The sequence below is a fragment of the Truncatella angustata genome (genome assembly GCF_020726525.1).
Source record: "Truncatella angustata strain MPI-SDFR-AT-0073 chromosome Unknown BKA67scaffold_2, whole genome shotgun sequence".
NCBI classification, from domain to species: domain Eukaryota; kingdom Fungi; phylum Ascomycota; class Sordariomycetes; order Amphisphaeriales; family Sporocadaceae; genus Truncatella; species Truncatella angustata.
The window spans coordinates 7,637,339-7,650,917 of NW_025763382.1; the positions used below are offsets into that span (position 1 = coordinate 7,637,339).

At 45.7% G+C, this 13,579-nt stretch overlaps 7 protein-coding genes across 7 annotated transcripts; 5 read left to right on the plus strand and 2 right to left on the minus strand.

Annotated features, from left to right (window-relative positions):
* The first annotated feature begins 135 nt into the window (after positions 1 to 135).
* BKA67DRAFT_558572 (uncharacterized protein) lies at positions 136 to 1,186 on the plus strand. Its single transcript, XM_046102331.1, has one exon. The coding sequence runs from the start codon at positions 420 to 422 to the stop codon at positions 1,119 to 1,121; it is 702 nt and encodes a 233-aa protein (XP_045962855.1). The 5' UTR covers positions 136 to 419; the 3' UTR covers positions 1,122 to 1,186.
* Positions 1,187 to 1,681: 495 nt separating this feature from the next.
* BKA67DRAFT_558575 (uncharacterized protein) lies at positions 1,682 to 2,253 on the minus strand. Its single transcript, XM_046102332.1, has one exon. The coding sequence runs from the start codon at positions 2,169 to 2,171 to the stop codon at positions 1,716 to 1,718; it is 456 nt and encodes a 151-aa protein (XP_045962856.1). The 5' UTR covers positions 2,172 to 2,253; the 3' UTR covers positions 1,682 to 1,715.
* Positions 2,254 to 2,563: 310 nt separating this feature from the next.
* Positions 2,564 to 3,145, plus strand: BKA67DRAFT_533754 (uncharacterized protein; the record flags this gene model as incomplete). Its single annotated transcript, XM_046099751.1, has 1 exon — positions 2,564 to 3,145. One exon carries the CDS (start codon positions 2,564 to 2,566, stop codon positions 3,143 to 3,145), a length of 582 nt encoding a protein of 193 aa, XP_045962857.1.
* Positions 3,146 to 5,297: 2,152 nt separating this feature from the next.
* BKA67DRAFT_558580 (uncharacterized protein) lies at positions 5,298 to 5,804 on the minus strand (the record flags this gene model as incomplete). The annotated part of the gene is made up of 1 exon (XM_046102333.1): positions 5,298 to 5,804. A coding segment is annotated over one exon (507 nt), but the record flags the coding sequence as incomplete, so codon positions are not given.
* A 1,589-nt stretch (positions 5,805 to 7,393) lies between these two features.
* On the plus strand, positions 7,394 to 7,679 carry BKA67DRAFT_218435 (uncharacterized protein). The gene has a single exon (XM_046095547.1). It carries the CDS (start codon positions 7,443 to 7,445, stop codon positions 7,614 to 7,616), a length of 174 nt encoding a protein of 57 aa, XP_045962859.1. The 5' UTR covers positions 7,394 to 7,442; the 3' UTR covers positions 7,617 to 7,679.
* Positions 7,680 to 8,344: 665 nt separating this feature from the next.
* On the plus strand, positions 8,345 to 9,607 carry BKA67DRAFT_558584 (uncharacterized protein). The gene is made up of 3 exons (XM_046102334.1): positions 8,345 to 8,599; positions 8,732 to 8,849; positions 8,900 to 9,607. Exons 2-3 carry the CDS (start codon positions 8,750 to 8,752, stop codon positions 9,598 to 9,600), a joined length of 801 nt encoding a protein of 266 aa, XP_045962860.1. The 5' UTR covers positions 8,345 to 8,599; positions 8,732 to 8,749; the 3' UTR covers positions 9,601 to 9,607.
* Positions 9,608 to 12,460: 2,853 nt separating this feature from the next.
* On the plus strand, positions 12,461 to 13,373 carry BKA67DRAFT_218479 (uncharacterized protein). The gene is made up of 2 exons (XM_046095548.1): positions 12,461 to 12,741; positions 12,803 to 13,373. The coding sequence occupies exons 1-2, from the start codon at positions 12,568 to 12,570 to the stop codon at positions 13,331 to 13,333; spliced, it is 705 nt and encodes a 234-aa protein (XP_045962861.1). The 5' UTR covers positions 12,461 to 12,567; the 3' UTR covers positions 13,334 to 13,373.
* The last annotated feature ends 206 nt before the right edge of the window (positions 13,374 to 13,579 follow it).

Consider the following 13,579-nt stretch of genomic DNA (forward strand, 5'->3'; position numbering starts at 1 on the left):
AGTGGCGTAACCCATGAGCGGACTCCTAAGCGCGGCACCATGCTCCGCGAAGTGGAGTTCCGTGAACGGCGGCAAATGTGATTCCCCACTACATAGAAGGTCCACTCCGATCCGTAGCCAGAGGCCGAAGCGCTAAATTGAGACCACTACAACCTGTCCACACCTCCGCCTCACAGTCCCGAAATAACCGGGGAAGCGCGCGCTTCGGGATTCAAGCTTCCATACACAACGTGACCATCAGCAGTAGGCTATTCTAATCCTCAAGAACAGCTCCATTCATCACTTATAAAAGCGCGTGGATGTGTCATTTTTCAGTGCACCCATACACCCATTAACACGTGTAATATCTTGTTCCTGCAGTTATTCGGAACCAAAACTCATTCGTACTGCATATATTTTGAGATTTGCTACTTCCAAAAATGCCTAAATCTGCAAATCGCAACAAGGACTATGCGCGAGGAGTCTCAAATCGAAAGAAAGGCCTCTTCAAGAAAGCAAACACGTTCTACAAATTCTACGGAGGAGAAATTGGTGTTTATATAAAACACAAAGGTCGAGTCGACACGTACGAGTCCGTGTCTGGAATTTTTCAAGCTATGCCATCTCGGATACATCGCACCGTTGGTCCAGATGACTTCGATACTGTCGCCGATAGGCATTTCACCCCGGAGTCTAAGGCTGACATGGACAACGAATCAACCGCTTCGTCAACATGCACGGAATCGACCGCTTTGTCAACATGCACGGAATCTCCGCAATCTAGCTCCTGTGGCGAAGAAGGAATGAGCCGAGAGTCCTCATTTACTGTCATGCCTGAAGATAGACTTGGAGTATCCGAGATGTCCGAGATGTCCGAGATGTTGTTTCCCTTGGATGAGACAAACTTATTGCGCTTTGAGCAGAACGAGCAGTCCATTTCTGAAATAGGACAGACTTGTGTATTTCCGTCCAGCCTTGTCACTACACCAACCCGTAAAGCTTCTAGCGATAGAGGCTCAGCTTGCAGCCCTCAAGTCCAAGGGGCTTATAAAAGTCAATCAAGAATTTTCTGTCCAACGCCGATGTCAGCTAGGACTGCTAAAGCTTTGCTAGACTTAGCGGGGAAGTGTTTTGAAAATTAATAACGCTGTATCTTCACAAAGAAAGACGGGAATGTCTCAAAAAAAATCTGCTAGGACGAGTTACTACTCAAAATACAATATTCTCAGTAGTGTATTGTAATACTTTCATGTTTCTTAAAAGGTGAAGAGGAAATTTTTATTTGTCTAGTTCAACGTGCATAGTGAAAACCGCAAAACTTACCATGCTTATAATAAGTTTCTTCTGTTCAGGGTATAATGACTAAAGTCATCACAGCAGAAAACAAGCACAATAGATATATCAATATGGGAAAATATAGGGCTTTGTATTTTTTTATTGAAGTTTCACATGGATAATGTTGCAACTATAACTCCCTACTTCATAACCGAGACCAACTAGTTACATACTGGCTATGTGCACAATGATCCGATGTATAAGCTAGATTGGACCGACAGCTGTAACTGCGGCAGCCATTGACACAACTTGTTGGTACACCATGAGCCAATTCATGTTTCGGGATGTGTGTGCCGTCTATATCCGAACTTAACTCAGCTAGTGGCATGTCATGTGAGGTGGAGAACCCGGCTGGGAGTTCATGAATGTCCGTTCCGAGATGACTTGCAGCTTAAAATTTGTCAGTTTGATTGGGATAGTTCAGATGGCAACAAAATCGCACAAGAGTTTGAAGTCAAACCGGTATGTTGATGAGCCTGGTTGCGAGACTTATGAAGCAGCACAAGCCAGATCGCCAAGAGGAGTATTGAGATCAATGCAACACCCAATCCAATTGCCAAGGATTTATGCAATTGAGGGGTGTCTTTTGTTTGAGGATTGTCATTGTCGGGCTTCACGGCTGTTGATTTCGGCAAAAACGCCGAAGCGATAGACGTTGCGGTTTCAGGGACAAAAAGTGTTGACGTTGCGAAGGATGTTGATCGAGCAGTGGGCGTAGGAACTGGTGAACTCACTTCTAAACAACCTTCTACGGCATCGCAGGGATCCCACGAGCAACATCCATAAAAACTATTTTTGTTGCAAGTGTAGAACGAGCTGCCAACGGGACAATCGGTGACGCTTCGAGAATATATCATTTCAGGGATTTGCTTGAGTATTTGCGTACAGCCAAATATGCCGGAATCTCCCTCTTTAGAAGAGTTCCAGTCCTTCTAGAGGGCAAACGAGAATACATGTCCAAATACTGGAACGGGCAAAGTGGGGTACGTCCGGGCCCCCGCCGCTAAATTTAGCATTCTTCGGCCAGTGGTAACACTAGGGTTAACAGCCAATTGCGGGATTGCGCCAGGCTCGCAAGAGACCTGCCAGAAATAAATGATAAGCCACGCATCGAGCGGCAGTCCTGAAATGATATCCTCATAAAGTCAGCGGCCGTTTCTTGTTTGACATGATATTATTTTAATTGCTCCTTTGTCCATTTTCCTATTCCCTACACCAATCCATCATCCTGTGGGCCTATTTGCTGACAATGCCTACATTTTCGTGTCGGGTTCAAAATTCGGACCATACCGGTATCCCATACACTATCGTGTATATAACATTCTTTTCTATCCAGGAGAACCAGTGGGCTCAGCTCAAGGGAATTACGGACCTGAATGGCAATATCCGTCTCTGGACGTACCATAATAAAAAAATGGAAACTTCTCACACTATACTCCAACCGTCAATTACGCAAGGTATCATTACTCTTGCTGCAGACAACAGATTCAATCCACCAATAGCTCAGGACATTGGGATCGAGCTCTGGCGCTATGGGTCGTATTCGATTGTCTTCGAGCTCAGTGAAAGTCTCCAGAAATGTACCGTTCAGCGATCATTGAACAAAAATGGATTTGTACCGTATCTCGAAAATTATAAATTTCATGCAGCCGATAAAGGTGGACCATCAAAACTACTGCCATCAATTATGATCCAGGAACCCTCAGAACTGCCATGCTCAGAAGACTCGAGACCGCCGTCTCCATCTGCCCTGCCACCACCATTGCTTCCGGATATTATTCAGAGGCGAAAAGATGTTACCAGACTTAGTGCTAGTCAGACTTGGTTATAATAAGTCCTGAGTGCGCAACTGCGGAAATTGTTTCAACCAGTGCAAAGCCGACTAGTGTGGTTATTCTTAGATAGCTCTTAGTCAGTAATGAAGTCTCTTGATCTTAGAGTTTCGTATCCCAAAGACCTTGACATCAGGGTTAGTGAACATATTTTCTTTATTTCCATATACGCTGCGAGCACCTCTTGTCCTGTAGCTAGCAAGTCCCTCATTGTTAGTTTAAGTAGACCAACGCCACACCTGTTTGAGATGGATCGGCTACCAAAGTGCCCCAACCAATGCTTTAAGTATCCTACGGGCTGTGAGCCCCTCTTCGACGTGGATACTATGCTTAATACATTGAAGCTGGAACGAATTTCCTGATGGTATAAAGCTCAAACTTATTTTGAGCTATGTAAAGTAATACTCCGCTAGAACTGGTCTCCCTTATCTGCATTTAGTCGAGGCCGTTTCGAGGTCGCGATCTTTTCAGTTTGGACAATTTTCTTTCTCTTCGGACCGAACCTGGTGCCGTCCCCGTTGCAGTGAGCGCGATGCCTGACAATGTTTTTACTGTCGTTGTATCCACATTCACATAAGGTTGACTTAGGAGGCGTGGAAGTTTGTGTATGTGTGTCAACAATATCTCCTTCTGAAATGACCACGGTCACTTGTGTGTCGCTCTCGCTGTTTACGGCAGAATTCTGTGACTGATGGTCAAGCAGAGCCCGAACTTGGTGCTAAAATTGATCGTTAGAGCCTGCATGCATTAGGCTCTCTCGCGGTACTCACCTCGAACTGCTCAAAAAGAGTAGAAATGGCCTCATCGGTCTTGTGACGGTTTCTAACTCTGTTAGGTCAACGTTCAAAAAAGAAGGCACAGAAGAACATACCCAGGCTGGTTTACACTCGTTCCCCCTTTAGAGCCTATTCCCTTGGTAGTGGGTGCTATGTCGTCGACACCATTGACGCCACAGGCCGTTGGAGGTATATGGGACCACGCATGTAATAATGCTTTGTTGTCTTCAATTTCCTCTCCACATTGATCACAAGATCTTTTTTGCTTGCAATTATCTGCATGTTCAGATATATGGCGGCGCAGATCCTGGACATGGGAGCCACACCAACATTTCTTCAGCGAGTGAAACTCACCTATATGCGCAGGGATGGCGTCTGACGGTAGTTGCTCGTCGCAAGTTGAGTCTGGACATTTCTGGAGTCCATGGGAAGTGAGAATATGGCCTGGTAAATATTCGGAATTAAACCGTTTGATGCAGTAGTCGCACCTTACCAGCGAATGGACCTTTTCTTCGTGAAATTTTAAAGCTTCTTGTGAAAACATCTTGTCACAGTTTCCACATGGCACATGGAATTCTGTGACATGCGCCTCGAAATTTTCTGGGGACAAGGTATGGTGACAAAGGGAGCAAGGTTTCCATGAATGTGCGGAACGAAGATGGTGGCCCATCGTGTCGCTGGGATATTCCTCAGAGCATTCCGGGCATAGCCTTGGTTGATGGACGCCTTTAACGTGATCAGCGATCGAGGACGCTTCATTGACTGCTCCGCAGAAGTGGCAATGCTTCCAATTGTGGTTTTCTACCAAGTGTTTCTCCAGATCCACTGCATAGAACTGAACATCACATTGGGGGCAATTTTCCTTCGCGTGAAAGTTTTTGAAATGTTCCTTAGCATATTCAGATTCCAAATCTGGACATGTAATACATTTTCGCCACCGATGAGTCTTTTCGACGTGACGTTGAAGTTCTTCTCGATAAATCATGGTGTCGCATTCGGGACATGGGGCCGACTCATGCGTCATCAGATGCTGCGAAAAGGCGTCTCGTTGGGTCGTCATGGGTTGACAATCTGGACAGAGTTGAAGCAAATGCGTGCTTTGCAAATGAAAGAGTATTTTATCCGCGTCACTGGAAAAAACTTTACAGAACGGAAGTGGGCAATGTTCGGCCATATGATGCTGAAGATCTGACAGTTCCAACTCACACTGCGGACAGATGTGATTTGTTTCGATATGTGCAGCTATGTCACAGCTGGTTTCACGACAGTAACGGCAATAATGTGCAGTGGCAGCATGGTCTTCAACATCATCGCAGTACGTTGCGCAACTCGTGCAAAAGTGGTATATAGCAATATGCTTAGCCCGATCCTGATATACCATATCGCAAGGGGGGCATGTATGATTGCGATCCTGATGCAGTTCAAGGTCCGAAGCATAGGCGAAGCATAAATCGCAGCGATGGCATGATAAAACATGCTGGTAATGGTGCTCCAATTCGGACCCTTTGACCTCAGGACAATCGCAAAGGTGACAGTCCCAGAAATGCTGTTTGAGGTCATCATGATATTCTCCGCAACACATATGCTCGGAGCTGATGTGATCCTCCCGAAACCCTTCTGACTGACAAGAGCAATTATGGTACACCTCCATGTGGTGTACCATGGTCGATGCTTTAAGACGTCCTTTTGCACAGTACGGGCAGATATGTCTTTCTGCAACATGTTCCTTCATGTCCTTGACACCATTGCACTTGCACTTCTGGTTACACTGGAGATAATGCATTTCGTAATGCTCAAGTTTGATTCGTGCGTCGCAAAAAAAACACATTTGAAAGCCGTGGGATGATAGGTGGTCGTTGAGCATTGCCTCCGGCATAGGCATATAGCACTCCTCGCAAGAGACAAACCCTGGCTTTTCAGTAAGAGGATAGACCTTTGCATCCCCAAGTGGGTGTCTAGGATCGAATGCTATAGGAAAAAGCAAAAATCGATCTGGTGGGATGCGGAGGGCATTTAAGTCGCGATTGAGTAGGCCGGTAACATACTCTGTGGAGTCTTTCAAATGAGTAATAGTAGGCCATCTGTCTAGTTTTATATCGACTATACGCCGTCTGTCTGGATGGCAATGCAGGGATGCTTGTCTGAAAGCCTTCGTGATGTCCTTCTCAGAGTATTTTTGTTCCGCATCAAGCCCAAGAGCAATAAAAGGGCTATAATGAAAATCAAACTCTCGCATTCTCATCAAAGAGTGAGGATTGATGACTGAAGACTGAAGACTGAGGACTGAAGACTGTAGACTGAGGATTGAAGACTGAAGACTGTAGACTGAAGACTGAGGATTGAGGACTGAGGATTGAAGACTGAAGACTGAGGACTGAAGACTGAGGACTGAAGACTGAAGACTGAAGACTGAAGACTGAGGATTGAAGACTGAAGACTGTAGACTGAAGACTGAGGATTGAGGACTGAGGATTGAAGACTGAGGATTGAGGATTGTAGACTGAGGACTGAAGACTGAGGACTGAAGACTGAAGACTGTAGACTGTAGACTGAGACTGAGGATTGAAGACTGAGGATTGAGGATTGTAGACTGAGGATTGAGGACTGAAGACTGAGGATTGTAGACTGAAGACTGAAGAATGAGGATTGATGACTGAGGATTGAGGACTGAGGATTGAAGACTGAAGACTGAAGACTGAAGACTGAGGATTGATGACTGAAGACTGAAGACTGTAGACTGTAGACTGTAGACTGTAGACTGAAGACTGAGGTTTGAGGATTGATGGTTGAAGACTGAAGACTGAGGATTGTAGACTGAAGACTGAAGAATGAGGATTGATGACTGAGGATTGAGGACTGAGGATTGAAGACTGAAGACTGAAGACTGAAGACTGAGGATTGATGACTGAAGACTGAAGACTGTAGACTGTAGACTGTAGACTGTAGACTGAAGACTGAGGTTTGAGGATTGATGGTTGAAGACTGAAGACTGAGGATTGAAGACTGAGGATTAAAGATGGAGGATAAAGGATAAAAATTGGAGCATGGAGAATGGAGGAGAGGTGGAGTATTAATAAAAGACGGGGCTAGCTTTGTCCGAGCGTAAGTACCAGAATGCAAGCTGGGGTGATTGGCAAGGATTATTCGTGCAACATGAATGCTAGTTTTCAAAGTATCGATACATGGTGTTTTAATACTTAACTTAGACGAACGTGTATTAATATTATAACACCCACAATGGTACTGTGCGTCCTGGTAGCTATATAAATGTTACGAACAAACAAGACCCTTGCCAGCGCAGGAGAGAAATGACGGCGACTAAGTACGACAGGACCCCACGGACCAAGAAGGGCAAGGCCCATGACGGTGGGGAAGGCAGCCGCCGACAGGTGGCAAGAAAGGGTCACAGCCTAGGCAATGATCCTAGCCTCGGGATCACTGGGAGCATTATAATTCATGAGATCCCAGAAAAAGGATTATACTCGATGGTATAATCCAGTCAACATCAGTGAAGGAATGAATGTATTTACCAAGGATTGGATTTCATACTTTACATAGAATGGTAAGCGTAAAGTTACTTGAATTCCTTCGAAAAATGTTAAGCGAACGAGAATATCTATATACTAGCCATGATCAAGCCTATAGAAGAGCGTCGGGCACCTTGCCTTGCGTTAATATATATCTTCTATTTTAACCATGCTGGTTCCATTGGTGTTACTAAATCAAGGTGCATCGCGAGCGGTGTTTTCGGGCTTCGCGGTGGTAGCATAGTCTTTTCCTCCGCCTGATTCAGTTAATTTAATATGCACCTGACTAGCACAATATAGCCAAACTTACTTTTTTTATAACCTGAAACTCCGGCTTACATTCGTTCTTAACGACCTTTAGGTTTTCCGTGAGAATAGAGACTTCGGAACAGACCTCTATATACGCACGCTGCCAGTAATGAGCTGCTTCGCGATAGTGATTCAGTAGGGCGGTAGTGTCTTCGTATGGAATCGTCTGGAACACGTAGGGACAATGCCACCTTGGGTCAAAAGAAGAGCGGGTGAATGAAGGAGTTATTGGGGAGAGTGGCGATAGAGACGATGTATCAGAATCATCGTGCTGCAAAGGTGGGAGTGACATCTTAGAGCAAGTTTTGACTTTGAGTGTACGGAAAAGCTTTCGTTCGAAAAATTACAACACGGTTTAACGGGATAGGCGACCTTTATATAGCTAATGGGTTCAAGAGAAATCACGGCAACGGATCACCTATAGCGCGGCCGAGCGGGGTTAACGGAAGGAACGTGCGGTTATTATGGGTCCCCGGGTCGGTGGGTGCAAATACCATCGGAGACGGGGGGAAAGCGCTCATAGCTTATGTACCGAAGATAGCGATGATTGGATGACTATGAGCAAGGGCGCTTATACCATGCGCCGAGGGATCATTCGGTTTGCAACTTCTTAGCCGGGAATCAGTCTGGCGCAGGGGACAGTGTCTCGGTTCTGAATTGGGTGCAAGGCAATGCCAGCCAACAACCAGAAGCGCCAGACCAGAAATTCATATCCACCTTATACTTGAAGTTATGTTAATTTTAGTCCTGGGCGGTGACTATTACACAGACGCGATTGGGGTAAGGCGGCTTGCTCCTTTTTCAAGCTAAAACCTGTAGTCGGGTGCAGGAACTGTTTAAAGTGAGTCAATCCCCATGATATCCTCCACATACCTCATCTTTTCTCATTCGGACTTGCCACCATCCATACCAAGCTTGGTTTTTCTGCAAATGCTCAGAGATTAAGCCTTTGGCTAAACAAAGTGCCACGCAGAGATCAGCTGAGAGCAACATGGACAGTCTGGGTCGTGTGTCTGCCAACCGACCCACGCTGTCGGATAGCCAAAAGCGCCAATGCCCAGAATCGTTTCGGTTTTGTAATCTGCCGCCAGGTAAATACAATAATTATTCGTTTTATATATATGTGCTGACTTAAGGATAGAAATTCGCCACATGGTATACAAAATTGTTTCAGAAACTTCAAAGGCTCCTATACAGCTTCGATATATGGGACCAAAACGTTTTCCAGGCGCGCCACGTTGGCTTCGGACAAGAAAGCCGCGTATCACTGGTCTTATGTGCGTTGTACTAGTGAATTGGTTCATCTACGCCGAGTTCTTTCCATACTACCAATCATATGCAACAAGAAGCACTCATATGGTGGATCTAGAGGATATTGGGCTGTATCTCACAAACCCAAACGTAAGCAGAAACTTAATTGTCACCATCAACCCATGGGCATCTCACGACGAGATGGTTGACTTGTTGCCGCTCTTGCAACACAAATGGGGAGCTCCTGAATCTAGTCTATCCTTTGCCATTACGAAGGTATGGGCTCAGTCGAGTTACAAGGCAGGTTTAGGACACATAGCTCGGGATCTTAACCTTTTGCTCTCCTATGATCAGATACTAAAGCTTCAGGTGCAAAAAGGTGCCTTGGACGGTATTGAGGTATGCTGGCGTAGCTACTCTGTTATATTTGTCATTTTCATACGAAAAGGACACACAGGCAGCAAACAGAGGTACGAACAGTCTCTTAGTACCGATCTTGCGGAAGAATTGGGTATACTTAGTTTACGTGAAATTGAGTGGAGAGTCACGAGCCTGTCACCAGGGCTTTTAGAGCACGCGGAAGAGCTTTGATTTGAAATGTTATATAGTGCTACCTAGTGAGACAGGTCTTATCACATACCTTCTGTTACTCAAAATCGTGGAAACTACCAACGTCTCCTATCTGACGAGCTCATAGCGCTCTGGTCCCATTTACTGGAGTTGTTGACGCTTTGTACTGTTGCGCTATAGCCGCCATCCTTGGCTGTCGATTTGCTACAGGCCATCTTCTGTTGACTATGACTGCGTACTGGGGAGGCTCGAGGTAGCTATCTGACCTCCAAATTTCCAATTTGTGAAGTAGTCCAGGAGCAGAATCCTGTAGGTCCTGACTGAAAAGTTACACAATATTACAGGTGTAGATGTTCTGTGGAGACGCAGTACCGAATACCCTCATCGGATTGAAAGGGTGTCAATTCTTGCCCAATTAGGAGGCCCGAGACGCAATCACCCCTATCCAAAGACACTGTTGCTCAATCCTGGAAAAGAGTGTGGCGCGTGTCGGAACACAAAAGCTTAGCGCGAAAATGTAGTGATCGGGGAGTCCGGAGGGTGATAAATGGGAGTAATTCATTGTAAAGCATCATTGGACACGTCGGCATACTGTCGAGGTGGTTGCATTAATTTCCCGGCACCGTAGTTCACAATCAACTCGTGTTTCTACTCCATACCTATTTGGTCACAGTATGTGCGCATTAACGCGCTCCTAGCGCAGGATGTTGCTGTATTAAGCCCTTCGAGGACAGATGCGCGGCGAAATGGTTCTCAATCGGCAAGATGAGTCGTCTAACGAGTACGTACATGCATCAAGCGCGGTGACATACGACCATGCCTCGAAGTTGTATACGTCGAGGTGGATGCGGGCGCTTAGTAGCTAAGTTCTTGCATGGTGGCCATGGCCAACACATTCACCGCAGATTCACCAGCCTAATGCAGGCAGATCACTGTGATATCGAAAAATCCTTCAAGCAGTCTCCAAAGGTCGACCTTGCAGATCTAGTGCGCCTTCATACCCTGCACTTCACGGAATAGAGGGTAGTTAAAAATCCAACCGCGAATGCAGTTGCCAAGCGAATTTGTTGTGTTGGTGCCAAAGGGTAGTCTTGTTGGCAAACAGTGCTTAAAATCTGTGAAAAGCCTCTAGCGCCGCCAATATCTGCCACTTCCAAGTTACCAACGCCGCGCGCGACTTTTAGCGGAAATGATTACCGATGGGATGTGAATAACCCATTTTCGGAAATAAAATTCTCCTGAATCCATACGATCCCGTGCATTTTGACAAGTCATTTTGACAAGCTATTTTGCGTCACGAGTACTGGTTGGCGCGAAGACGCTTATCGCTGCTATTATCGCTGACAAGGATTCAATCCTACAAGACATTTCACCGTAAGAGTGCATGCTACCACTCAATCTAGTTTACAATAAAACCTGTTTTCAGCTGATCCTTGGGCAAATGGTATTTCCCAGCTGTCAAGCCAGGGCTTTGACCTCGTATTTGACCGGCCCGGCAATGCCACCAGGATTCGTGCGTATCGGCTTCCCGACAGAATGGTTCGGAGGTGGGTCAACAATCAAGTCTAAAACCGTTTTCAGGCATTCGTCCGTGGCAAATGACCACGCTAAGCCAAGATCTGGGCAAGGCTAAGACTATCACTTTCGTGTATGCACTATCGACTACATCTAGGTACCTCGACTGTGCAGCACGTCGCCACACGCGTAGCAAAAGAACTCGGGGAACGTGCCGGTGATTTGAGCTTCAGCAACGTTAAAAGCTAGTGCAAAGTGCGCGCTTATTCAAAATAAACAAACACACTAGTAAGCCTTGTTTTAGATACAGGTCAGTGAACTAAATCCGTATCCAGTGAAATCTGAACCCGCAACGTCTCCAACAACAACAACTTGTGAGTTGCAAATGGGTGATCCACTCCTACTCCTCCAGTATGTGCTCATAGATTTTTTATGCTTCCCACCTCCCGACCCATGTCATTCAACTCCAACACTATCAACTCTTCCCGGACGTTATCGGAGAGCTGTGCTTGGCATGTGGGACACCTGAACGCCAACACGGTTCCGTACGCTGCCTGCAATATCGGTTGCATGCTTAATGCATGAAAGAGACAATTGCCGCAGAATACATGGCCTGCGTTTAGTTAAGTTCCCTCGTTGTATTAGCTTCTATGCAGATCGACTTACCACACCGCTTTATGAGGGTTGGCTGTTCTTTTTTCAAGATAACAGATACTACAATCGTCCGTACAGTAGAGGCGCTTAATCTTTTGGCTGAGCCACAGATTGCCTAGGTCATGTTGATGGCATCGGCCTTCCATGGTAGTTGTATTGGCACAATAACCACATGTAGACTGCAACCATTAATTTTTACAGAAACTGTCCGAGTTGAGGTAGTACTAACGCATCCACAATCTGTGAGAAAGAAAGTCCCGTTTTCCGTCATCGTTCCATTACATTGGTTACATCGAGGTGCTGGTTCCGTTAAGTCAATAAATAAACTCTTTTGGCTTCCAGTCTCCAACTCAAGATGCAGTGATGCATTGGAATTTTCGTGATCTGATGAGTACCCCATATCTGTGAAAAGGAAAAGAAAGCTGATCGTTTTCTGTGAAAAGGACTTGCAAAGGGTGGACACGGATACGCACAGAGTCCGTCCGGTGAGGGATCTTCGAGAAGCTTAAATCAAGGCGAAGCTCCGGGGTGTTTGCCGCCGAGACGATGACCCACTTCAAATCTTTGGGAACGGAACATGAGGCCGGGCTTCGTTCCATGAACATTTCTGGGTGAAATGCGCAAACCAAATTTTAGCCGGATCACAGATATTGGTCCTCGATAATCCCTGTTGCTTGGCAAGCCGGCGCTTGCGGATTTTAAACTTGAGGATCATGATAACAAGCATGATTACACGGAAGTCGCGTTGCGCAGTTACTTACCATTAAAGTAGCGCATATCGTTTGGTCTCATCGTGAACAGACAGTTGATTCAGTTTATATGTTGATCACTGAGTACGATATGGTCATAATGCACGCCCGATCATGTTCTAATGACGGCTCATTTCGACTATTCGACCTACCCCAAGAGCTACGAGAACGTATCTATATGTTCCATATGGAAGACGAAGAACCTATTCGGAATCTGGCGCGTAAAGTATCATATAGACTAATGGTGAACTTTCTATGAGTTTTCCTTTATTAAATAACTGGCGGGAAGTGCTGATGTCTTGTAGATACCGAAACTATTCCACGTCCAGATGATTCGGCAAGAAGCTATCCCAGTCTTCTTTCAACGAAGTATCTTCTCCATTGAAACTGCTTGTATACTTGCACCGTGGCGCGTAGGCGTCATGCCTACTGGGTGGAAATATCTGGAACGAACTCGTGGCCCTGATATAATGCGAAAGCAATTTTCGCTATACTGCGATAACCATATGTCCGGCGTGGCTGTATTTGACAAGCGTGCGCTGGAGTGGCTCAAATCGGGCGACATTATGCCGCAAGCATTTTTTAGAAATATTCGTCTCCATGTTTACGACCTCGACAGCCACATACCTTCCTCACGTATATTAGTATCAAACTTGAATATCCGGACGCGTGGGAACTCCGTCGAGTTCGATGAGACCGGAGAGTCCAGAGTTTGTTTCGAGACATGTAACGAGGAGTTCCACAGAGTTCAAGAGTCTACCAAAAGTCTGCCTACAGGATCGTACGAGAACGGCGGAACTTCAAAGGCTTCTCACTTGAAGATATTCAGAATATAGTACAGTCTTATCGCGCTGTAGAGGACGACTGAAACCTACTCGAGATCGAATAAGATGTATTTCGAGCAAGACAACGAAGGTCAGCCCGAGTCTGAAAACATGGGGATGAAAGATAGACTTTGTTTACAGTAAAACACAGGGGGTCTGCCCTCGATTCTTACTGCCAAATACTGAGAAGGCCTTGGAGAATGAAACATAATACCAATAGCAATAAATACATAATATTCGAGCATGAGTATATCTTGT